General features: G+C 42.8%; 1 protein-coding gene across 3 annotated transcripts in view; it reads left to right on the top strand.

Moving 5' to 3' along the window:
* Positions 1-245: 245 nt before the first annotated feature.
* LOC125456752 (transmembrane protein 50B-like) overlaps positions 246-26,225 on the top strand; it is a 55,610-nt gene continuing 29,630 nt past the window's right edge. The window contains exons 1-3 of one of the 3 annotated variants that reach the window (XM_048540136.2): positions 246-379; positions 3,229-3,336; positions 13,765-13,943. In XM_048540136.2, coding sequence (XP_048396093.1) covers positions 13,845-13,943 — 99 coding nt within the window. In that variant the 5' untranslated portion in view covers positions 246-379; positions 3,229-3,336; positions 13,765-13,844. The remainder of the gene's footprint in view (positions 380-3,228; positions 3,337-13,764; positions 13,944-26,225) is intronic. The other 2 variants (XM_048540137.2, XM_048540135.1) reach the window with 2 other exon arrangements.

The following is a 26,225-nucleotide window of genomic DNA, read 5'->3' on the forward strand; positions in this document are numbered from 1 at the left end:
TGGCAACTGTCTGCGACACTGCGGTGTCTATTGGTTAACAGTGCGGTCCATCAAAGCTATGGGGCGAAGACCAGCTTGTCTATTGGTTGTTAGGACCATCCATCACCGCTGGCGCGGGTGGGCGGTGGATGTTGTCTATTGGCTAATAGTGTTATCGATCAACGCTAGGTAGGAGGGGACCCGCTAACTATTGGCTGTCAGTCCCGCTCATCACAGCGGCGGGGGCTGGGACAATGCTGTCTATTGGCCAACAGAGCTGTCTGTCACAGCTAGGTGGGGTTGCGATCGTTATGCGGGCGCTTGGAGAGTGGACGGGAGGAAGGTATCCGGCCTGGGCCCAGGACCAGGACTAGGACTGAATTGAAAATCCTGACCACAGGTTAGTTGTTTGCTTTTAGTTTAAAAAAGAATAACGGGAAAGAGACAGAGTGTGATTTGAGGGTAGGAAGTTTCTCTGACTATGTCCTTTTCTGTGACCGGGTGATTGCCCTGTTCCTGTGATTGTGAAGTGGGTAATTCTGGAGGAAGAAGCTGCCGCAAACCCTGGAATAATCATCTGCTTGCATCTGAGTCCTGTCCATCCCTCTCAGCACAAGGTTACTAGCTCTAAAGATGCTTTAACGACATGCTTTTACCGTCTGGGCGTGATCGTTAGTTGTCACCTTGAACCAACTGGAGGATAGTGACAACTGTTGGATGACACTATTTCCTCCCAGTTAGTTCTTGCCTTTTTAAAATCCTATTTGCTGACTGTGAAAAACTCCACATTTTTGTGGGTCAGTGGAGGGGTAGCTTGTGCAGAGACAAAATGTAATCGACCTTGTTTGACTAGTCACTTGTTCCAATTCGGTATAGGAAGTTATAGCAGGAAGTGTTTCTTGTTCTTTGAATTAACCTGTTAGGACAGATTATGACACACCTCTGGAACTACTTAGACTGGAACCTTCAGAGTCAGCGGCTGTGACACGCAGTGAGTGATTCCTCACTCTTATGCCCCACCATCTTTAGATGCCCTGATATTGTCCTTCCCCTTCCATTAGATCAGGAATGGGGATGTGTAATGATGATTGCAAGTGTTTGGTACTGTACCATTTGGTAGAAGTGCCACTGGGCTAATAATCCAAAAATCCATGCTCATGCTGTAGGGATATTGTTTCAAATCATGAATTCTGGCACATAGCATTTTCTTTTTTTAAAGCCTGATCAGACAGATTCCCTCCGCTTCTTCCTGTCCCGCAGGCCCGACCAGGCCCCCTCCACCGACACTCTCATCCGCCTAGCGGAACTCGTCCTCACACTCAACAACTTCTCTTTTGACTCCTCCCACTTCCTACAGACTAAGGGGGTGGCCATGGGCACCCGCATGGGCCCCAGCTATGCCTGCCTCTTTGTAGGTTACGTGGAACAGTCCATCTTCCGCACCTACACAGGCCCCAAACCCCACCTCTTCCTCCGGTACATTGATGACTGTATCGGCGCCGCCTCTTGCTCCCCAGAGGAGCTCGAACAGTTCATCCACTTCACCAACACCTTCCACCCCAACCTTCAGTTCACCTGGGCCATCTCCAGCACATCCCTCACCTTCCTGGACCTCTCAGTCTCCATCTCAGGCAACCAGCTTGTAACTGATGTCCATTACAAGCCCACCGACTCCCACAGCTACCTAGAATACACCTCCTCCCACCCACCCTCCTGCAAAAATTCCATCCCCTATTCCCAATTCCTCCGCCTCCGCCGCATCTGCTCCCACGATAAGACATTCCACTCCCGCACATCCCAGATGTCCAAGTTCTTTAAGGACCGCAACTTCCCCCCCCACGGTGATTGAGAACGCCCTTGACCGCGTCTCCCGCATTTCCCGCGACACCTCCCTCACACCCCGCCCCCGCCACAACCGCCCCAAGAGGATCCCCCTCGTTCTCACACACCACCCTACCAACCTCCGGATACAACGCATTATCCTCCGACACTTCCGCCATTTACAATCCGACCCCACCACCCAAGACATTTTTCCATCCCCACCCCTGTCTGCTTTCCGGAGAGACCACTCTCTCCGTGACTCCCTTGTTCGCTCCACACTGCCCTCCAACCCGACCACACCCGGCACCTTCCCCTGCAACCGCAGGAAATGCTACACTTGTCCCCACACCTCCTCCCTCACCCCCATCCCAGGCCCCAAGATGACATTCCACATTAAGCAGAGGTTCACCTGCACATCTGCCAATGGTGTATACTGCATCCACTGTACCCGGTGCGGCTTTCTCTACATTGGGGAAACCAAGCGGAGGCTTGGGGACCGCTTTGCAGAACACCTCCGCTCAGTTCGCAACAAACAACTGCACCTCCCAGTCGCAAACCATTTCCACTCCCCCTCCCATTCTCTTGATGACATGTCCATCATGGGCCTCCTGCACTGCCACAATGATGCCACCCGAAGGTTGCAGGAACAGCAACTCATATTCCGCCTGGGAACCCTGCAGCCATATGGTATCAATGTGGACTTCACCAGTTTCAAAATCTCCCCTTCCCCCACTGCATCCCTCAACCAGCCCAGTTCATCCCCTCCCCCCACTGCACCACACAACCAGCCCAGCTCTTCCCCCCCACCCACTGCATCCCAAAACCAGTCCAACCTGTCTCTGCCTCCCTAACCGGTTCTTCCTCTCACCCATCCCTTCCTCCCACCCCAAGCCGCACCCCCAGCTACCTACTAACCTCATCCCACCTCCTTGACCTGTCCCCTCCCTACCTCCCCACCTACACCCTCTCCACCTATCTTCTTTACTCTCCATCTTCGGTCCGCCTCCCCCTCTCTCCCTATTTATTCCAGTTCCCTCCCCCCATCCCCCTCTCTGATGAAGGGTCTAGGCCCGAAACGTCAGCTTTTGTGCTCCTGAGATGCTGCTTGGCCTGCTGTGTTCATCCAGCCTCACATTTTATTATCTTGGAATCTCCAGCATCTGCAGTTCCCATTATCACTGACATACCGCTTCTGGTTGTGGCTCGAACCTGGGTCTTTCGGTTTCGAATCTAGAATATAAAGCTGGTCCCAGTGTTGGTGGCCAACTACCATACATTGTCATGGAAACCCATCTGGTTTAGTAATGTGTATACTGGAAGCTAGTCATTTAATAGGATCCTTTTCTTTGCAAACATAAAATTTACATGTGCTGTGGCTTTTTCAACTCAACAAAATAAGTGTTAGCCATTTGCTTGTTCATTTCACAGGACCTTGACCATCAGTTTCAACACGCCTGGTCTAAAATTTAAACAAAACTTGACATTTAATAGTTGATCATCATGAATTGGTGCACTCTTCATGGCATCTTCTGTACGGTTGGTGAATAGATTCAATCAGTACATTGTTCTTGTTCTTGTATTCTTCTTGTTGTTCTTCTGTATAAATGCTGGTTTCTCTTCAAGTTGCTATTCTTGTAAATTACACCCAAAAAAACGATGGTGAATCCCCCACAGTCCTGAGACCTAATTTGTCTTTTAAGGTATTCATATGTGCTGCAGAGTCTTGTGGGTTCTTACATTGCTGAGTTAGGCATCCTTCCCACTATTAATGTTGAAGGTTCTTGTATAAATGCAGGTTGTAGCTGTCTTGTGTGTAATCTTGATGCTGATATTTTGTATGGAAGATATTAAGGCAGGAAAAATATGACTTGTATGTTTTTAAAAAATGTGGGTACCAAATGAGCACTTCCTATCTCGGCTGTAACATCCATTTGATTGAATGAGGCCACTATGCATTATCTGCTTGCTTTTTAAATTTTTGTTTCAAATTGTGTTGAAATACATGTATAGGTACTATAATGCTGCGTTTGTTGTAGGAAGAGTCATCGGTAATTCACTCCTCATTTTCCATGGCCTATCTAAGTTAATAAAAGCTAGATAAAGCTGATTGCTTCATCAAGTGAACCCTGAAAAAGTATCACTTATTCTAAACTAGCCGCCTTCTGATCAGGTTGCTAAATAATCTTTCTGTTCCAGCAAATGCTTTTCTTTAGAAAGAGCAGTTGCTGCTTTCCAACTTCCCTGTACAGGCAACTTTTACATTCCTTGGAAGGCAACAATAGTATGTGTTACAGAGATACTAGGATCTGCTGATGCTGGAGAATCTGAGATAACAAGATGTAGAGCTGGATGAACACAGCAGGCCAAGCAACATCAGAGGAGCAGGAAAGCTGATGTTCGGGTCAAGACCCTTCTTCAGAAATGGGGGAGGGCAAGGGGATTCAGAAATAAATAGGGAGGGGGTAGCCGGATAGAAGATGGATAGAGGAGAAGATAGGTGAAGAGGAGACGGACAGGTCAAAGAGGCGGGGATGGAGCTCATAAAGGTGATTGTAGATGGGGAGTTATGGAGGGGAGAGGTCAGTCTGGGGAGGACAGACAGGTCAAGGAGGTGGGATGAGGCTGGTTGGTAGGTAGGAGATGGGGGTGGGCCTTGAAGTGGGAGGAGTGGGTAGGTGGGAGGCAGGACAGGTTAGGGAGGCACGGATGAGCTGTCCTGGTTTTGGATGTGGTCAGATGCGGGGAGATTTTGAAGCTTGAAGTCCACAGGGTTCCCAAGCGAAATATGAGTTGCTGTTCCTGCCACCTTTGGGTGGCATTGTTGTGGCACTGCAGGAGGCCCAGGATGGACATGTTGTCCAAGGAGTGGGAAGGGGAGTTGAAATGGTTCGTGATTGAGAGTTGCAGTCATTTGTCACAAAGAGTGTAGGTGTTCCGCAAAGCAGTCCCCAAGCCTCCACTTGGCTTCCCTGATGTAGAGCAGGCCACATCGGGAACGACGGATGCAGTATACCACATTAGCAGATATGCAGGTGAACATCTGTTTGATGTGGAAAGTCTTCTTAGGGCCTGGGATGGGGATGAGTGGGGAGCTGTAGGGGCAGTTTTATACCTGTGGTTGCAGGAAAAAGTGCCAGGACTGGTGGGGAATGTGGAGCGGACAAGGGAGTCACGGAGCGAGTGGTCCCTCCGGAAAGCCGATAAGGGTGGGGAGGGAAAAATGTGAAAAATGCAAGAGACGCGGTTGAGGGTGCTTTCAACCACTGTGCGGGGAGTTGCGGTCCTTGAATCTGCAGTGGTTGAAAACACCCTCAACCGTGTCTCTTGTATTTCCTGCAACTCACCCCTCACACCCCATCCTTGCAATAGCAACCAAAACAGAATCCCCCTCATCATGTACCACCCCACCAACCTTTGGATCCAACGCATCATCCTCTGGCATTTCCACCAAATGCAATCTGACCCCACGACCAAAGACATTTTTCCCTCCCCACCCTTATCGGCTTTCCGCAGGGACCGTTCTGTCTGTGGCTCCCTTGTCCGCTCCACACTCCCCTCCAGCCCCGCCACCACTTTTCCCTGTAACTGCAGGAAGTGCTACACCTGTCCCTACACCTGCTCCCTCACCCCCATCCCAGGCCCCAAGATGACCTTCCACATCAAACAGATGTTCACCTGCACATCTGCTAATGTGGTATACTGCATCCACTGCTCCCGTGGTTCTCTCGGACACATCAGGGAAAACCAAGCGGAGGCTTGGGGACTGTTTTATGGAACACCTACACTCTGTTTGTGACAAACAATTGCACCGCTCAGTCGCGAACCATTTCAATTCCCCCTCCCACTCCTTGGACAACATGCCCATCCTGGGCTTCCTGCAGTGCCACAACGATGCCATCCAAAGGTTGCAGGAACAGCAACTCATATTCCGCTTGGGAACCCTGCTGCCCAATGGTATCCATGTGGACTTCACAAGCTTCAAAACCTCCCCTCCCCTGACTGCAATCTCAAAACCAGCCCAGCTCGTCCCCACTTCCCTAACCTGTCCTTCCTCCCACCTAGCCATTCCTCCTACTTCAAGCCCCACCCCCATCTCCTACCTACTAGCCTCATCCCGCCTCTTCAACCTGTCTGTCCTCCCTGGACTGACCTATCCCCTCCCTAACTCCCCAGCTGCACTCTCATTTACTGGCTCCAACCCCAACTCTTTAACCTGTCTGTCTCCTCTCCATTTATCTTCTCCTCTATCCATCTTCTATCCGCCTCCTCCGCCCCTGTCCCTATTTATTTCGGAATCCCCTTCCCCTTCCCCATTTCTGAAGAAGGGTCTATTCCTGAAACGTCAGCTTTCCTGCTCCTCTGATGCTGCTTGGCCTGCTGCTTTACCAGCTCTGCACCTTGTTATTTTACATCAGTATTAGTTTCCTATTGACTAACACGTTCTGTGCAGCATTAAGTATGAAAGTAGCGTAATGAGGATAGTTTTGGCTGACAGCCAGAATGCCCTTTTAGTTCCATTTTTTTTAAAATAGAAGGTTTATTACTGTGCTCCAGCCTCCAGCCAATCCAGCAGTTTAACAGTCTGAAGTGGGCATCATCATTGAAACATAGAAAATATGAACGTGGTTAGAACATTTGGCCTCTTGAGCCTGCTGCATCATTTAACATCATTGTCCAAATTGATATGCTATATCTAGTTTCTCCCCATGCTCTTTGATCCCTTTAACCCCGTGAATAAAATCTTATCTCCTTGAAAACATTAAATATTTTGGTCTCAACTGCTTTCTGTATCAGGGAATTCCACAGACTGACCACACCTTGGGTGAAGAAATTTTTCCTCATATCTGTCCTAAAATGGCTTGTTCCTTATCCTTAAACTGCTAATCCTCAAAGACTAGTGGAATGGAACATGAGAATAGCAGAACTCTATCATTGTTCGGGGAAAGGGGGAGGGAAAGGTGGAAATTGGAATGAAAGTGCGGCAAAACTGCTGAATTTTTCCATTTCTGTACAAGACCAGAAAGTAGTACTGACTGCTGTCTATTGGAGAAAGAGTTGTAAGTCAGGATCCAAGTAGGATTTCAGCAAGGAATGTTCTATGTACCTATAAAGAGACAGCATAGCAGGCACCAATGCAGGTACCCATTGCCACATCTTTTGGCACTGATGGGCATTTGTTGAACAAAAAAAACCCTTCACACCATCCTGATAGTGGTTGGACATGTATGGTGTGCATCTATGGTGCAGAGGAGGTGGCTTGAACTTGGAAACTGGAAGTCGTGCTGACATAAAGCATTGGTAGAGTCCCAAAACGTAAATGGCGGGGGGACAAAATCCAGCCAAAAGAGGAAGAAATAAGTTCAGTGAGGCAGGAGGGGCTGGAAGGAAGGGGTATGTGTGGATGGAGGAATTGAGGTAGGAAGCTTTGCAGTAAATTCTCCAGAGAAAATGACATTATTGACAGTCCAGGAAATTTGACACTCAGTGACGGGGTTACTTTCCACTCTGGAAGATTCATTCCCTGCCACTTCTGCCACCTCCAGCGATGCCACCATCAAAGATCTTCCTCTTCTCTTCACCAATCCCCACATCAGTGTTCTGCAGGGACTGTTACCCCCATGACACGCTGATCCGCTTCCTCCTCAATTCTTAACACTTCCTCACTCCCTCTGGCACCTTGCCATGCAATTGCAGAATGGTTAACACTTGTCCATTCACCACTTTCCCCTTCATTGTCCAAGGCTTTAAACACGTTGCCTTTGAAACAGTGTTTTACTTGTACTTCTTTCAGTTTAGTTTACCCTATTTGATGCTCAGTGTGGTTCCCCCTTTTACGTTGGCAAGACCAAATGCATACCACTTTGTGGAACACCTGTCTATAGAAATGGCAATGATCTTCCAGTTGCTTGGCATTTTCAACAAACCACCTAGCTCTTGTGCTATCCTTTTGTATGTTAGGCCAGCTGCAGTGTTCCTCAACTTGCTTTACTTCAGCATTTCAGACCCTGACTCCGTGATGTCTGTCCTCCATTTCTCTTAAATTCTCTCTTTCCCCTCCAGCCCCCAACCCCCACAGCTTATCTTGTTTACTTTGCTCAACCAAGGGGACTGATTATCACCCTGAATTTACATCCACTTTATATATCAATTTCTCTTTTGCCCTAATTAGCAACCCCTTCTGGCTTTTGCACTGGGCTTCCACTTAGTTTGTTCCTCTAACTCTGCAAAAAGTATAAAAACCACCATTTTCTGACCACTGTCAGTGATGAAACTTGTTGTTATGGACTCAACGTTAACACAAATGGAATAAAGTGATCAAGAAGCCACAAGTAATAAGTGCTTGAAATGTGTTGCCAGAAATGATGGTAGAAACAGATAGAATAGCAACATTTAAGAGGCACTTTTGAAAGATACATAAATACGTAGGGTACAGAGGGATATGGACTACGTGGAGGCAAGGGGTTTTAAATTTAGAAAGACATCATGTTGGGCGCTGGCTGGGTGACCCAAGGGGAGGATCTCCTCACCCACAAAGTAACCCATGGAATAATGCAAACAAATTGACCTCTGCTCTGCAGTTGTTTTGAAACTGGTCACTAGAATTGTGGGTGAGAGCACATGAATAAAAGTATTTTTTTGTTCCACAGCCCCCTCTCCCCACTGAAGTGTTATACTCTGCCTATAACATCGAAAATGAACAGTTTTTAAATGGTGATGAACTCTCTTACAATTGAACTACAAGCCTAATGAATGCCAAACTCCTGGCATGTAAAGTATCATAATCTGATCCTAGAGATAGTAGGAACTGCAGATGCTGGAGAATCTGGGATAACAAGGTGTAGAGATAAAAGTGTGGAGCTGGATGAACACAGCAGGCCAAGCAGCATCTTAGGAGCTCAAAAGCTAACATTTCGGGCCTAGAATCCACAGACCTAGGTAAATGTTCTGGCGACTTGGTTCAAATCCTGCCAAGGCAGATGGTGGAATGTGACTTAAGGAAGGCAATAACAAGGTGTAGAGCTGGATGAACACAGCAGGCTCTGAAGAGGGGTCTAGGCCCGAAACGCCAGCCTTCCTGCTCCTCTGATGCTGCTTGGCCTTCTGTGTTCAAACAGCTCTACACCACCTTGTTATAATATGATTCCATGCTACTTACAGAAAGTTTCTACACTATGTGGGATGAAATTGACAAGTCCATTTATGTGCTGGTACAAACTGCTTTATTAAATTAGAGATCAAAATAATAATTTTCTAAAGAAGCCCTGCTGATACATAAGCTGACGCTGCCCCCCCCCCCCCCCCCCCCGGAAAAAATCAGTACCCAAATAAGGAAATGTTTTAGGTTCTTCTAAAGTGCTGTCATCAATGCATGCATTTCAATGATGCCTTGTAGAATAGTGAAAAGACTTGAGGCCTTCAAAGGTAGATGACAGACTTGACTTGTGTGGTGGTGGGGAAAAAGAAGTGAAAGAAACTTTGAAGTCTAAGAGGTGCCTGATGCAGGAGTGTTTAGTGTGACTTAGATTGGAGGTCGCCTGTATGAAAGTAGAGAAACACGATGTAGGAGAATTGAAAGATTGGAGAGCAAGAGCTTAGACTTAATTTGCAACCTAATTGATTCCTCTTTGCCTACTGACATAGTTAATTTGCAACTGTTGCATAATCAGAAATTTGAAAAGATGAATGATCAAATGTTGTTAACCCTCTGTAATTAAAAGCCAGAAAAATCATTTGCAAAGTTTGACTTGTATGTTGAACCTTCAGTAATAATTTAATACCTTAACAAAGTAACAAAATACGTTAGAACATAGAACCATACAGCACAGGAACGGGCCCTTTGGCCCACAGTGAGTCAAACGTGACTCTAAATGTAACTAATCTCTCCTTCCTTCCCTTGCTCCTTGTCCCTCCATTCCTTGCACATTCATGTGCTTATCTAAAAGTCCCTTAAATGCCTTTTTATTGTATTTACCTACCCCAGCACCACTGGCAGTGTGTTCTAAACTGCTCCTAGTTCCCCTGTTTTTTTAAAAAAAGCCTGCATCTCGCATCTCCTCTTTGATTTTTATTTCTCCCGCCCCCTCACCTTTTAAATGCATGCCTCCTAGTATTAGACATTTCACCTCTGGTGAAAAGATTCTGACTGTCAACCCACTCTATGCATCGCCATAATTTTGTAAACTTCTTCAAGTTTCCCCTCAGCCTTCACTGCTCAAGAAAACGACCTGAGCTTTTCTAACTTTTATAGCTCCTATCCTCTAATCCAGGCAGCATCCCTGGTAAACCTCTTCTCTATCCTGTCCAAAGCCTCCACTTCCTTCCTGCAATGTGGCAAACAGAACTGAGCACAATAGTCTGAGTGAGGCCTCACCTGCAACATGTCATCCTGGCTCTTGTACTCAGTTCCTCAACCAATAAAGGCAGGCATACCATATTCCTTCTTTACCACCCTATCTATTTATGTGTGAACTTTTTATTTCTCATGCATGTACGTTCTCTAGTCCTAATAAAAAAAACACTGAATGTGTTTTTTGAAAGTGTTGATGCTTTTTATGTGATGGCAAATAAATTTTGAGGCATCTTCCTGGACTGGTTTGTTAGACTGTCATTAACTAGTTGAAAGGCACTAACTAGCTACCTGCATTGCAAGGTAAACAAAAAAACATGTTTGATAATTTAAGTGACTGGAGTTGTTTCTCACCATTCCAAAATGTTTGTTTATGTCCTTTCTCTCCCTTTTATTTGTAGTGTCTTATTGGTGAGCACTTAGGAGAATATAATTGCCAAATTTTGATTTTTTTTTTAATGATATTATTTAGGTTTTGTTTTTGCTGAAGTTCATTGTGCTGTAAAAGGAAGTTTGTTCCACAGTTTAAAATAGTCATTATGTCCAATGTCAAGGTCCAATGCATGTTTTGAAGAACTACATTGTGCCTATATTTGCTCAGTTGATTGTGAAGAGGTAACGAGCTAGTACAGTAAATAGTTGCTGGTGCAGCCATCGCATGTTTTGCTCACTAGTTAATCCTTGAAAATTTTAAGGCAGATAGGGAGAAGCCGAACATTGGAATCTCACTTGTAAGGGAGTTGAGAAGAGAATATAAGTTTGATCCAGTTGCCTGGATTTTGGGAAGCTGCCATTGAAGAAATCCGTCCATCAAATTTGAGCAGCTGCCAGTTGTGTGGATTACATTTTTAATTATATAAATTTCATTCCCGTGTCATTTTTTTAAAATGTTAAGGTGGCACCTGGTGTCCAGTGAGCGTGATGTCAATAAGAGAGTTCTCATGGACAGAAATCCAGGAAGTAAAATGCACCAATTATCTTTCATAACTGGTAAAATCATTGAAAGTTAAATGAGATGTAGGATTAAGTTAGAAGTGGAAATATCTAACTTCAGAATGTAATTATTCTAGCCACTTAATTTAAATGAAAGAAATTTGACATTGCACAAAATTTAATGTGAGTTTATTGAGTCAGAAGTCCACCCTTTGCACAATCCTTTGGGATACTTGTCACTCAGAATGTGATAGTACCTGTGGTTAGTGAAACAGTTGTGCTAAATGCATTCATGTTGAGTGGAAGTTGATACCAACCAAGTTTGATGCTTTGTATGAAACCTAGGTCTTGTTTTTTTTTGTTGACTTTGATCAAGTCTTGGTGAAAATGAATTGATTTGATTTTAAAATATTTCAATTGTCTCAACTTCTCGTAACACTTGTACTTGACCCATCTGCAAAACTTCTGTTTCCTCCAGTGGAATTTTTGCATTTACTGAAATTAATGCACAGTAGAATTATTTTCCTGTAAGAGAGACTATAAAATTTGTTGTCCACAATATGTATATTAGAATAAAAACACTTGATACTTGAAAAGGCATTTTCCCAAGTGCTTGAAGTCTTGTTGCAGTTGCTTCCTGATTGCTGAGATTTTCTTTCTGGGAGGGTCTAACAGTATTAAGTACTATTGAATGCTTGAGAATATGCCGGCTATTGTATGCATTAAGGAACAAAATTTGCTTTTGGGAAAACAATGAGGAGCAGGAAAAGAAACCTCCTAATTTGAAAAAGTTAATATCTTTCTTTTGAAAACTATGCACAGAAATCCCAATGGGACCAATTTGACCTTCAGGAACATTTAAAGCCTGTTTTGCCAATAAGACCCAATATTTTATTTACTGTTTTCCACTGTAGCCAAACATCAGTCTCCAAGCTGCACTTCTGGCATGACACACCTGGTCTCTCTGCTGCAAAAGCAAAATCAGTTCCTTGTCGTGCTTATAGATTCCAACATAGTCAAAACAAACGTATTCCTGCAAATGAAGAAGCTAGTTATGCGATTGTATTCTTTTCTTGTTCATGGGATGTGGATAACATTGGCATTGCCAAGCTCAGCAGGTCTGGCTGGGATGTAAGGAGAAGTAAACAATGGGTGCAGGTGGAGCTCACAGACAGAGATACAGCATAAAAGAATGGGTAAAGGTCAGTCTGGAAGAAGTAGTAGCTGACAGTGGGTTGGTTGTGGTAGCAGCCTATGTCTGGACAAGGTGTAGTGCACAGGAACTGGGGTAAGGACATGGGAGAAGGTGCCCAGGCCCTAACTATTTGAACTGTATTGAGCCTTGATGGTTGCGGGGTGCCCAACCAGAAAATAAGATGCCACTCTTGAAAATCGTGCTGAGCTTTGCTGGAGTGCTGTAGAAAACTTGAGATGTTGGTGAGGGAACACTATTGTTTTCAAGTGGCAGGCAAAGGGAAGTTGAGTCATCTTTGTGGACAGAATGTAGGTGTTCAGCAAATGTTGACTCCGTCTACGTTTAGACCGCTCTCCTCAATGCAGAGCAGGCCACGTTGTGAGCACTAAATACAGAAAACTAGATTGCATTAAATGCAGGTAAATTGCTGCTTCACCTGGAAGATGTTTTGGGCTACCAATATCCATTGCCTATACATCCTCACACCCCGCTTCCTGAAAAGAGTCTATTCCATTCTCCCATTTTCTCAGTCTCCATTGCATCTGTTCCACTGATAGCGGCTTTTAAAATGATGCCTTACAAAATGCCCACCTCCTTCCTTCACCAAAGATTTCCCATCGCTTTAATGGACAAGTACCTCGGCCATGTCCGACCACCTCCCATACTGCAGGGAGAAGGGAGGAAGTAAATCAACAGTTATTACACCTTCTGCAATTGCATTGGAAGGTGCCATGTGGTAATTGGGAGGGGAGGAAGAAGGAATGGTCCTTGTCAGCCTTCTGCAAAGGATGGGAGAAGAACATGTCTAATAATTTTGGAACATAAGTTTTTTTTTTCATTACTGAAGCTAGGATGCTGTTGGGTACTATGGTCTTTTCACGTATTCCGATTGATACATCTTTCCCCATTTCGCCCCCACCCCCCAAAAAAGTCATTACATTGCATGTAATTGATCCAATTTCGGCATTTATGAATTTTGTGACCTCAAGAAAAAGTTTGAGATCGATTGAATGGTGGAGCAGATTTGATGGACTGAATGGCTTATTTTGGCTCCTACATTTATGGTTATATCATCTTAACTCCGTTTTTGGTGTAGGTCTACAGCTGTCAATGAGGAGGACTGCTCAAGGTTGACTGATATACCTTTTTGTCATGCCTGGGTCAATTGGCCCAGACATTAATGTAGTACTTTGTAAATGGAATTAAAATTTTGCATTTGTTTATTGCAAGTTATCTGATAGTACTCACTTTTCTGTTCAGTTTTTTCCAATTCAGAAAATTTGTTTTTTTAAATTTAAATTCCTGGGGCAAAAGTCAGATTAGAAAGCTACCTAATTTGAATAATTGAGACCAATGGAACACAGGGAATGGGAAAATCCAGCATTCAGTCCAACTGTAAAGTAGATTTGGCCCCTAATTTCAGTTCAACAATGAAGCATGGCCAGAGGGATTATTTTTCCTAACGGTATGGTATATTTCTTTCCTTTAGTGAAACTCAAACACAATCAGAAGATTTGAGGATTACGTTGAAGTCCAGTGAAAAGCATACAGTCCAAACAGCAGTTTGAGATGGCAGGATTTCTGGACAATTTTCGCTGGCCGGAATTTGAATGTTTTGACTGGGGAGAAAGCAGAAATGCAGTTGCTTCTATCGTAGCTGGGGTGTTGGTAAGTTCTGTGAACAAGTGACTATTATTTCAAAGCCTCATTTTGGAGATGATTCTAAAATTACTATTTTCTTCTCAAAAATACTGCACTAGTGATCCACTGCAAGAAATGATTTTCTTGACAGTGTGATACATAAATAATTGTGACATGCTAACAGCTTATTTAACACAATCAGTCCCTGTGAAATATAAATGTTACATGAACAAATGCTATTTATCATCCTTATTTGCCTGTTACTGGATGTATTTTTTATATCTTTTTCAATGCAGTCTTGTGGAGGTTTGAGATCCACAAAATGTAGCTTTTCTGAAAGGAACCTTAGCTTCCTCATAACTGTGACCATGACTAATGCAGAACATCTTTTAATAAAGCAAAATATCAGGTGTCACTTCATGCGAATAATGTCGAATTTTGATCGATAAGTGCCATCAGCTGATATTAGGAAAGTGACACAGTTGATTTGGAGGTAAATATAAAGGAACGGAGCAAAATTAGGGCGGAATTAGAGTTTGGTCCCTTTGCAGCTGAAGCAAAATAAGATTTAGGTCCATGGCCATTCAAGCCTGCTCCATCTTTCAATGAAGTTACAGCTAAATTGGTTGTGGTTCAGCTTGGTTTTCCTTCATACACTTCCCCAAAACCTTTGCCTACCTTACTTATCAAGAATGTATCCAACTCAACCTTGAATAAATTTTGTGATCTTGCCTCTGCTGTTCACCAGAGAAGAGAATTCCACAGATCAATAGCAATCTGAGAGGAGAAAAAAAATTCATTTTCATCTTAAATGGGGGATTTTTTTTTTGAATGGCCCTGTAGACTTTTCATTAGAGAAAACATCTTACTTATCAAGTGGCCTGAGGATCTCCAATAAAATCACTCCTTGTTATTGTAAACACTAATTGATGTTGGTTAAACATGTAAAACCTTTTTTCATTAGGTATGCCCTTCATCCCAGAACTGAGTCAAATGAACCTTCTTTGAACAGCTTCTAATGCATTTATTTCCTTTTTCTATTTAATTTTAAGGAAAGAATGGGTGTACGTACAACTGCAAATGCAGTCTCACCAAGGCCTTAAACAACCGTGGCAAAATGCTCTCCGTTTTATGTTCTACTTCCCTTGCAGCGTTCCATTGACCTTGCCAGTCACTTTGCTGTCACCATGCATGTGATCCATGGTGCCAGAGTACCCTGATTGTTCTATAGCGCAGAGTTCTGCAATCTTCTTCACTCCCTGTCCGTATTACCAACTTTGCTCCCATTTACTTAACTAGTCTGTATCCCTTTTCACATTCTTTGTCCTCTTCACAGTTACTCATTGCCTGTCTTGGTGGCACTTGGCAAACTTAATTGTCATACATTGCGACCTTTCATTCAAACCATTTGTGTGAACTCCAAATAGTTGAGCTCCCAGCACTGACTTCTGCAGCACTCCATCTTGCAGCTTGGCAACCTAAAAATAACGCACACTTTTTAAATTCAGCTTTCATTTAGCCAACCAATCCTTTTTGTCCATTTCTAGTATCTCTACTGGATGAACTCTCATGTCGTGTATTACCTTTTTTAATATGGCATCTTATCAAGTGAGCGTTGGCATGACCATCAATGATGGGAAGAAGAAAACCAGGCCTGCCTGCAAGAGCCCAGAATTAGATGATCATGGAGATTTTGTAGAGCTGGAGGAGATTTATGGAAATGGACAGGGATAGAGCAGCTATTCTGTTCATTTGTCTGAAGAAGAAAACATTCTGAAGTAGTTGCAAGAGAAACAAGTTTCCCTTCAGACAGATGTTGGTGGACAGGGGACTAGGGTTGGCAAGTGAGCATGGGAGACAAGTTAGAATGCAGGGAATATTTGAGCTCCAGGTTTAAGATCAAGATTTTGAGGATGCAAGTCTGAGACCAGCCTGGGAGAAAACTGGAATAGTTAAGTATAGAGGTAACAAAGACACAGTTGTATTAACTTTATTGTCACATACTCAAATGTATCAGTGTCATCTTAGCTACAAAGATACCAAATTTGTCAGAAACGAAAAAGAATTAAAGAAATAAATAGTTCAACATTACAGGTTATAGGAATAAATTAGAAAAATAAAGGACTATAAGAAGTTCAGAATATGAGTCTTCCAAACCTGTTCGTGCTGGCACCTTGCCTCAAGGGAGACATCTATTGCTTCGTCACTGCCTGTCTGCACTGTGTCTCTGAGTAAGCTTGTCAGCTAAAAACAATATTGTGGAAGTAGTTGTGGTAACAGGATATAAGATGAAGAACTTAACACCAGGTCAATAAGACTGGCAATTATTGCCAGGTTTGGCCTCGGATGAGACTTGGGAGAGGATACAAAAATATTTTGGCACTGAGGATATCAAGGATTTTGGGATGGACCAGCAAAGTAGAGATAATGTACATGATCAGTCATAATAATGAATGCTGGAGCAGATTCAAAGAAATCTTCTATTCCTCATGATCTTTTAAAGTATCAGCATGGATAGGGAATGGAGTTTGTGGCAAGAATCAAAGATAATAGCTTTTGGTCTTCCCAGTATTTAATCAGAGGAAATTTCTGCTTACTGGATGTTGAGCAAACAGCATGACATGAGATGGTGGAAAAGTTGAGGTGAAGAATTTCAGCTGTGTCCTCCATGTATGTAGTTACAGTCATACAGCATGAAAGCAGATCCTTTAGTCCAACGGGTCCATGCTAATGAAGTTTCCGAAACTGAAGCAGTCTCATTTGTCAGCATTTCACCCAAATTGCTTTAGACTTTGAGAGAGCATGAACTGCAGATGCTGGAGTCAGAGTGATGAAGGGTATAAACCCAAGACATTTACTTTCCTGCTCCTGTGATGCTACCTGATCTGCTGTATCCTTCTCTCTTTTTTTTTAAGATACCTGTCCAACTGTCTTTTAAGTGTTGCGACTGTACCTGCATCTACCACTTCCTGTGGTGGCTTGTTGGCTCAGGTGGTTAGCACTGCTGCCTCACAGCGCCAGGGACTCTGGTTCAATTCCACTCATGGGCTACTGTCTGTGTGGAGTTTGCACATTCTCCTCATGTCGTCTTGGATTTCCTCCCAGGTGCTCTGGTTTTTTCCCGTAGTCAAACGATGTGCAGGCTGGGTGAATTAGCCATGCTAAATTGCCCATAGTGTTCAGGGATTTGTAGATTTAGGTGGGTTCTAGGAGGATGGGTCTGGGTGGAATGCTGAGAGTGTCAGTGTGGACTTGTTGGGCCAAAGGGCCGGTTTCCAAACTTTAGGGATTCTGTGATTCAAATAAGAACCACCTTTTGTGTGAAAAAGATGCCCCTTGTGTCCTGTTCAAATCTTTCTCCTTCCACCTTTAAAATTATGGCCTTGAATTTCAAACTCCCTAGCTTAGGGAAAAGACCTTGGCTATTCACCCTAGCTCATGAATTTATACATCTCCACAAGGTCACTTGTCAACCTTCTACGCTCTATTGAAGATAGTACCAGCCTCTCCAGCTTATTTTATTCTCGTCCAGATGCTTTATGTAAATGACAAACAGCAGTGGACCCAGCGCTGACCCTTGCAGAACCCTGCTGGCTACTGACCACCAGTCTGAAAAGCAAGCCTCTACCATCGCCCTCTGTCTTCTACTATCGAGCCAACCAGAGTCTTGCACACAATCTGTGCAAGGAGTTCTGCCCATCCTAAACCAGGTATCCTACTTTTGGATTGTGTTGCTGAGGGATAGTGTGTAGATGTGAAATGGTTGCCTTTAGGGTATTCTAGATATATTGGTGCAGAAGTGGGAAGGAGCACCATTTAAAGTGATTCTTAGGCTAGCTTGATTGGCATGGGACTATTGTGCAACTGGATGAAAGAGGTGGCTTTGGGGGACAATTGTGTGGTTACCTGTATGGACAGGTAAAGAGGAATAATTTGCCAAAGTTGCTGTCTTTTTGGATTTAACTTGTCTTTTAGGGCCTTTTTAAGGCAGTATTGTGATGAAAACTTGACGATAGAAGTTCAAATGTAGCTGACTCTATTCCTTTAAACAATCTAACATATACATTAAAATTAAAAATGAGATCAATCTGAAAACACAATATTACATAAGAGGAGAGGGATATCAAAACAGGATGTAGATACTATATTCAGTTCAGTTGTTTGAAATGCTTTCTAAAACCAATCCAATATACATTTTGTGATATAGCTCTTGACTTAGTAGTTTTTATCAACCTTCCATACACTTTGTGAGCAACGTAGTTACTAGGGAGTCTAAAATAGTTACCAAAACAGATGTGGTTATTAAGAAAGACATACAATATATAATCTAGCCTCTTGGATGTAGGGTGGGAAGCTATTTGTCAATTAATTGATCACCTGACATGGGGATGTTATCTGTCATCCTAATTATCTGGACAATCACTTAGAGTATCGCTTTTTTGAACTGAGATTTTATGCAGCACTTCAGTTACTGCAATGCTACGTACTGCTATCACTGACACTCTCTATTTATGTGGTGGGTGGGAGGTTGGTCAAGCATCTTTGATCAAATCTTGTCATGAACAAAAACAAATTGCTAGAAAAGCTCACCAGGTCTGGCAGCATCTGTGAGGAAAAAATTCAATTAACATCTAGTGACCTTTCCAAAGAATGTCATGAAGTAATTGAGCTTCTTGATAGTTGTAGCTGGACTCAAACAAAGAAATGGAGTGTGTTCTGTTATACTTCTGACATGTGGATAGTGCACAGGGCAATGAAGGAAATTGTCAGCCTTTCAGAATTCATTGTACCTTAAGTTCCAATTGAATACATCTATTCACATTGCAATTCTATCTGGTGCAGCTATGAAGGTTGTTCCTTTCACAATATTTGAGGAGTCCCTTTTGCCAGCTTGTAACACCACTGTCTGGTTATCCTTATACCCTCCAAGTCTGGCTGCTTACCATGCATTTCGAATGGTAATTAATTACGTTTAATCTTCACACTAAGTGTTTGATAAGCTTTTGCAAACCCCAGAGATTTAATGGTGAGAATGTTAACTTTTGAATAAAAGGCAGCTAATCTTTCACCTGACGTGGTGAAAACATTTCACTTTGTCCCAAAAACAGTGAAGGATAAGACTATGATTGAAATATTGGACTTAACTCAATTGATATAATTTTGTACTTGATAGAGACTTATAATATGTTGTAATTTGTTTTAATGGAACAATAGAGAAGGGAAAGAAAAGGGCAATGTGTACAGAGCCAATATTCTTTGGTCTGTGCAGAGCTACTGATTACCATGATGCAATTGCTAAAAGGAGACTGCACAGTGGAGCTCCATCAAAATTGGCTTCTTAAAAATTGAAATATATTTATTTGCAGTTCAGATAAGGGAGGGAATGAAGTGGCCATTTTACTGTTATAGGTCCACATCGCGTGTCCCAAAAGAAGAATGTGGAGATGATGTTGAATCTTTTAATACTACTTTCTGTCAATTACTCATCTTCACGCGAGTAGGTGGTCTAAAAAGCCTGCTCCATTTAGTACCTCTAGGTGGCAGTGTGCCATAACTACATGAAATGATACATGAGAGAAAACGGCTTGATTTTTACAGGAGGACAATACAAGTAGCTTGAAAGGAAGTATGTTTTTAAAAATATAAAATGAATTAGACAAACGAATGAATAAAATTCAAAGAGGAAAGGCTAAAGAAAATAATTAGGGAATGATCTGTGAATGCTGGAAATTTTGGCGGGGGAAAGAGAATGCTAGAAAACAAATCATTAACAGGAATAAAAAAAGACAAAAGAACTGCAGATCCTGTAAATTAGGAACAAAAAGTAGTTGGAGAAGCTCAGCAGGTCTGGCAGCATATGTGAAGGAGAAAACAGTTAATGTTTTGGATCCGGTAACCCTTCCTCAGAACTGTTCCTCGGAGTTCTGTAGAGGAGGTCACATTGGGAGCAGTGGATGCAATAGACCACACTGGATGTGCAGGTGAACCTCTGATCTGAAACGTTTGTTTGTTTCCTTTGGATGGAGGTGAGGGGGGAGGTGTAGGGGCAGGTGGAGCACTCCCTGCTGTTGCAGGGAAAGATGGTTTGCCTAGTGGGGAGTGTGGAATGGACGAGGCTGTCGCGGAGAGTGTGGTCCCTACAGAAGGCAGATGGATTACAGAGGGAAATATATCTTTAGTTATGAGATCGGATTGTAGGTGGCGGAGAATGATACGTTGGATATGGAGGTTAGTGAGGTGATACATGAGGACAAGGAGGATTCTGTCTTTGTTTTTGTTGTGGGGAGGGGATTTGAGGGCAGAGATGAGGTTGAGTGCATTTTCCACCACCGAAGGTGGGGGGTGGTGGGGTGTTACGACCCTAGAATTAAGAGGACATCTCGGAAGTTCGGGAGTGGAATGCCCCATCTTGTGAGCAGATGAGGAGGAGCAGTTGGGAGTATGGAGTTGCGTTCTTGCAGGTAGGTGGGTGAGAGGAGGTGTAGTCTAGGTAGCTGTGAGAATTGGTTGGCTTGAAGTAGATGTCGGTTTCGAAGTGGTTACGGGAGATGGAGACAGAGAGGTGTGGGAAGAGTGGAGAGAGGTATCAGATGCTCCGGGTGAACTAGAGGCTGGTGTGAAAAGTGTCAGTAAGTTTGATGAACTGTTCAAGCTCATGAGGAGCATGAGGTAGCACAGGAATAGGTGGGGAATTGTGCCCATGCAACAGCAGAAAAGGACTGTTCCATATACGAAGAGGCAGGCGTAGCTTGGGCCCGTATGGGTGTCCTCCTTAGTCTGTAGGAAGTGAGAGGAATTAAAGGAGATGTTGTTAAGGGTAAAGACGAGTTCTTTTAAGCAGATGAGGGTGTCAGTGGAGAGGGACTGGTTAGGCCCGTGGGAGAGGAAGAAGCAGAGGACTTCTTGGCCGTGTGCAGGGATTGGATGTACTTGGTGAAGATGAGGTGTTGGAGGCCAAGGAATTGGAAGTCCTGGAGGAGGTGAAGGGCAAGGGGAGTTCCTGGAATAGTGGGGACAAAAGAGTCAAGGTAAGCGGAGATAAGTTCAGTGGGGCAGGAACAGGCAGAGACAGTAGGTTGACCGGGGCAGTCGGGTTTGTGGATTTTTGGGCAGGAGATAGAAACGGGCAGTGTGGCGTTAGGGAACAGTTTGGTTGGGAGGTCACCTTAGGTGATAAGGTTATGGATGGTTTGGGAGATGATGTTTTGGTGGTCAGGGATAGGGTCATGATTGAGGGGATGGTGGGAGGAGGTGCCAGGGAATTGGCATCTGGCCTTGGTGATGTAAAGATCAGTGTGCCATACCACAACTGCACCTCCCTTATCTGCGCGTTTGGTGAGGTTAGGGTTGGAGCAGAGGGCTGCACGTTCTGTGGGGGAAGAGGCTGAAGTGAGTGAGAGGGGTGGAGAGGTTGAGGCGATTGATGTTGCTGTGCCAGTTGGAAATGAAGAGATTGAGGGAGGGTAGGAGGCCTTTGGGTGGTATCCAGGAGAATGTGGTGTGTTGGAGGTGGGAGAAGTGGTCTTTAGAGGGTGGGTTAGACTCATGGTTAAAGAAATAAGCGCGGAGGCGGAGGAAACACTTCGCCCAAGCGTGAGTGGAATTCATTGTGTGGGTGGAGTGGAATGAAGTTGAAGGTGAAAAAGTCAATTAACAGAAATATTCACAGGTTTTGTAATTTCTGACGTTGATGAGGTTGTTGCCAATTTGCAGCATGCTTTCAGTATTTTTTTACAAAAATAAAAACCTTGGACCAGAAAGTTATGGTAAATATATGGTGGTGCACATAATTCTGTCATACTAATGTATACAATCAATCAACTGTAATAGATACTCATTTGTATGGTATTTAATGTCATCGTAAAATTTTAATTCATGTTTTTCTCTTTTCTGGAATTTAAAAATAATTCAGATATGCAGTCTGCCCTATTAGATGTGATCATTTTGATTTTGTTTTAGGTTAAGCAGAAAAATGATAATGATGGGATAGCCAGATTCGCTCCTCTTTTTAATTCCTTATCATAGGATGGTAAAAATGTTATGCATTTAGTTTAAAAAAGGAGTTCACTTTTTCTAATTTATTTTTGTGAGGATGATTTTGTATGGAAGTGTGGAATTGAACATATAATTCTTGTACTTAGAAATTAGGTGAAAAGAATTAGCAACTGCAATTCAAGTTATAGAATACTTAAGTAGATGAAGAATTAAGGTGAACAACTGCAAATGACCAATAAAGGAAGCTAGAAAATTGTCAGTTAATTTAAAAAGTTTTGAACAATGGCACTCTGGTTTGCATGTACCAGTGCTCTGAGGGGGCACTAAACAAATAAACTGAAAGAACTGCAGATTTTAGAAATTGGAAATAAAAACAGAAATTGCTGGAAATGCTCAGCAAGAGTGGCAGCATCAGTGGAGCGAAATCAGTTACTCCACAGATGCTGCCAGACTTGAGTGTTTCCAGCAGTTTCTGTTTGAAAGATGTCCGTTCGCTCAGTAAGCTTTTTCGTTGTAAAAGTCAGGCAAAGCAGAGTATTGTGGAAGTTTTTATTTTGGGCTGCCTGTCAGATCGTTCTAAGAATTTTACCTGATCTGCTCAAATGACTACGTTGGTCATGTAGCCCTTTTCCAATAACTTCTGCTTTTTGCTTGTTTCTGATCTCTAGCATCTGCTCTTCTTTGTTTTATTCTTTCTCATTTTCTTTGGCCCCCATTCCTGTGATTCAAGAAGTGGAGGGTGGAGGGGAGGTTGCCAGGGGGAGAAACTGTTGATTTACATGAGGAAGGCAGAGAAATGACTGAAGGACTTTATTCTTGGAGTGTGGGACAAAAATTCAGATTCCATGCCAGTAAATTGCCAGTTTGTACTGTGATACCAGCATGGTGTCCCTCAGGAAACGGTTTTACTGTTATGTTATTTTTGATCGAATTTTCATTTCCTCTGCAATCAAATTTAACTTTGTATTGCAGTCCCACTTGTACTGAAGTTGAATACTGTAGTTTTAAACACCCACTGAAGTGTTGCGCAATCCACTTTCTTTTGGACTTAGTTTAATAATTTGGGCCAGTTCATTGTTGCATGTTATGTGCTTAATCATTTGATTTTATTCCAAAAGAGAGAAGACCTGTTACTATTAAATCTGTGGGTTGTTGCCAGTATATGTAATTGTGATGTTTTACTGTGAACTGTAGTGAAGTAATGTTTGTCCTTCATGAATATGTTCATGTTGCTGCAAGTCTCTTTTGAAATTCCGTTTTGTAAATAAAAGAGGAAGTAGTATTACAGTAAATATGGTGTTTTGATTAAATAAGGTAATTTGGGCCAGTGTCGAATTGGTGAGGTGTTGTGGCACTGTTACTTTGAGTACAGATAATGAACGTGATTTATCTTAATTCAGTTTTTTCCAGAGAACTCTTGTGGTGTAGTGGTAGTGTCTCTACTTGTGAGACAGGAGGTCCAGGTTCAAAGATGTGTAATTATATTTCTGAAAGGTTGATTAGAAAATATCCAATTTCACTGGGATCTTTCAGTCATGTTTGTAGCATCTGCCGATGAAAATTATTTCAGAATTTCTGCTTACATTATAATTTTGAGGATTGTATTTTCATTTTGAGTGTTTTGTTGAGGTATGTAGTAAAGTGCATTTTCACTGATTTGCAAGTCAGTGACTGGAGAGCATGAATGCAAGATGATCATCAGAAGTTAAGGATCAAATTCAGACTTCTAAGAATCTATTGCATTAGGGTTTTCAAAGCCCTATCTATGAAAGTACCGAGAACCAGTATCTCTTCTCTTGAAGCTCAGTGCCAATTTTTTTTTGATCACATTCCTCTGAAGATGGTGAATTCAGAGATTCATGACCCTTTGAGAGAATTAATTCCTCCTCTTGTGAAATTTACCTATATTTAAAGGCAGAATATACTTGTAAGTTATTGCTAAGTTGGACTGTGTAATAACTTGCAAAAGATAAACAACAATTTTTTTCTTAAAAATAGAATAAATGCAGTAAGACATTAGTGAATAACAGAGGAATTGAACTCTGGCTGACACCTTCAGAGAGTCACCACAGGCATCCTGAACTAAATTGACAACATCCCTGGTGTAAGATTGAGACTTTTGAAATCACTCATTTCAAGGCTTGAGAAATTTGCCGTGTTTAAATTAGCATGTCCAACAATCTCTCTCCTCAAGCCAGGCCATTGCAAACTGTAGGTGGTAGTTACATAGCCGAAAATCATAAGTTCAGGTCAGCAATAACTACCTTGGTAGCCAAACTCTCATAGCTGTGTAGCCCCTCTAAATCTGTGCATTTTTATTTAATAGTGAGTATTGTCTAACCAGTTGATACTTGAGGCCAGGTTGCTTTCTTGTATAAACCCATGGAAATTTTAGGTGCTTTTTGCATTACATTCAAGTAGCATTCTGCCACTCTTCTTGTAAGTCTATTATCCCCTCCTTCTCCAACCTTCCCACCTATCACTGTTGCGGGTATCTCAGCACTCACTTATTCTCTCAGGTCTGGGATCATTGCAATTTTCACGTCCTTAATTGGGTCACAATGGGAAGAAACTTGGGAAGCACTTTTTGAAACTACACAGCCACAAAGTAGTGTAAAATTCTGTGCAGGCCAACTGCGCAGGTCAATACCACTTAAATTGCCACGTGACTACATTAGGATATGTAAAGGGGGCGTACTCTTAAATCACATGAATGGCTGAAGCAAGAGATAACTAGGTGCAGGAGTAGGCAGTTCAGCCCGTTGTGTGCTCTGCCTTTCACGATTATGGCTGATCTCATCTCTTCCTCGACTCCACTTTCTTGCCCACTTCTCTTAATCCTTCAACATTTTGCCAATTAAAAATCTCTCTGGCTTCTCCTTATGTTTACTTTAATATCGAGGCATCTACACACTAAGATAGTGAATTCCGGCGATTCATGACCCATTTGAGCAAGTTAATTCCTCTTCATTTGTTTTGAATCTGGTAGCCCTTATCCTAAATCTCATTCTCGATGCTTCAAGTGAGGTAACATCCACTTTGTGTCTATTTTAGGTCCCCTTTTGCATTTTGTATGCCTTAATTAGATCCCCTGTCATTTGTCTAAACTCTAGACAGCACAAGCTTAAACTATTCCAAGTCAGTCTTCAGAAAACAAACCTCTTGCATCTGGAACTAGTCCAGTGAATCTCCTCTGAATTGCCTCCAATGGAATTACACACCTGCTCAAGTAAGGGGGCTAAAACTGTATGAAGTACCCCGGATACAGCCTCAACAATGCCTTGTGCAGGTGCAGCAACACTTCCTACTATAATAAAAACTGAAAGAACTGCTGATGCTGTAAATCAGGAACAAAAACTGTTCCGAGGAACGGTCACTGGACCTGAAACGTTAACTCTTTTTTTTTTCCTTCACAGATTCTGCCAGACTTGCTGAGCTTTTCCAGCAACTTTGCTTCTTTTTCTTCCTACATTAATACTCTCTTCCTTTGGCAATAAATGCTATATAATTCTATTTACTTTCCTTATTACTTAGGGTACCTGCGTACTTGTTGTCTACAGTTTCTGTGCTGAAGTTTCTCTGCAGTTAGAGAATCAACTGATATCCACCTAACTTCCCTAGAGGTTGAAATGGCTATACAGTCTCCTCAATGCTGCTCTTGTAAATCCAAAATTCCATGAGCCATTCTGTCCAATTCGACAACTTTTGTTTGTTACTATTGTCACATTTCTGGCACTTCTAGACAGTACCTGTTGTGATTAACTTTTACTTTCAGTTGTCAAAAGATAACCAGTGCTCTTTTTTTTTGAAATGTAACCTTCAGCCAACATTCATTCCAAAAACTGTCAGGTGACAACATTGCAGTGCTGCCCAGCAATAGGAGAGAGGCTTATTGCAAGGCTTTCAATATGTCACTCGGAACAGCTCAGGATCACTGAACAGAACTTCAAAGGAGACTGAGTGAGTGAGAAAAGTCAGTAAGGATATGAGGGAGACAGATAAGCCTCCATTTTAAACTGCTGATGTTGGGACTTTATTGTGAGGAAGATAACTGAATTGCACAGGCTATCTATAGGAGAGAGTAAGTTAAGCCTCAAGTGCAGTTAGACATTTCTGTGCTGTATGGACTCTGGTCAAGTTCTAGCCGTTAGTAGCCAGTCTGCTGTTGCAGTTGGGACTGAGGGAAAAGTCCTAGAACTTTGGTTTCAAAAGAAAGCAGGTGCCACTAACAGGTCGTATAGATGGAATGCCCAATAATGGTGTTTGCTGATGCAGTTGTGCAAGCTGGGAGCTCTTGGGGGTGAAAAATATAAC

The sequence above is a fragment of the Stegostoma tigrinum genome, chromosome 12, assembly GCF_030684315.1.
Source record: "Stegostoma tigrinum isolate sSteTig4 chromosome 12, sSteTig4.hap1, whole genome shotgun sequence".
NCBI classification, from domain to species: domain Eukaryota; kingdom Metazoa; phylum Chordata; class Chondrichthyes; order Orectolobiformes; family Stegostomatidae; genus Stegostoma; species Stegostoma tigrinum.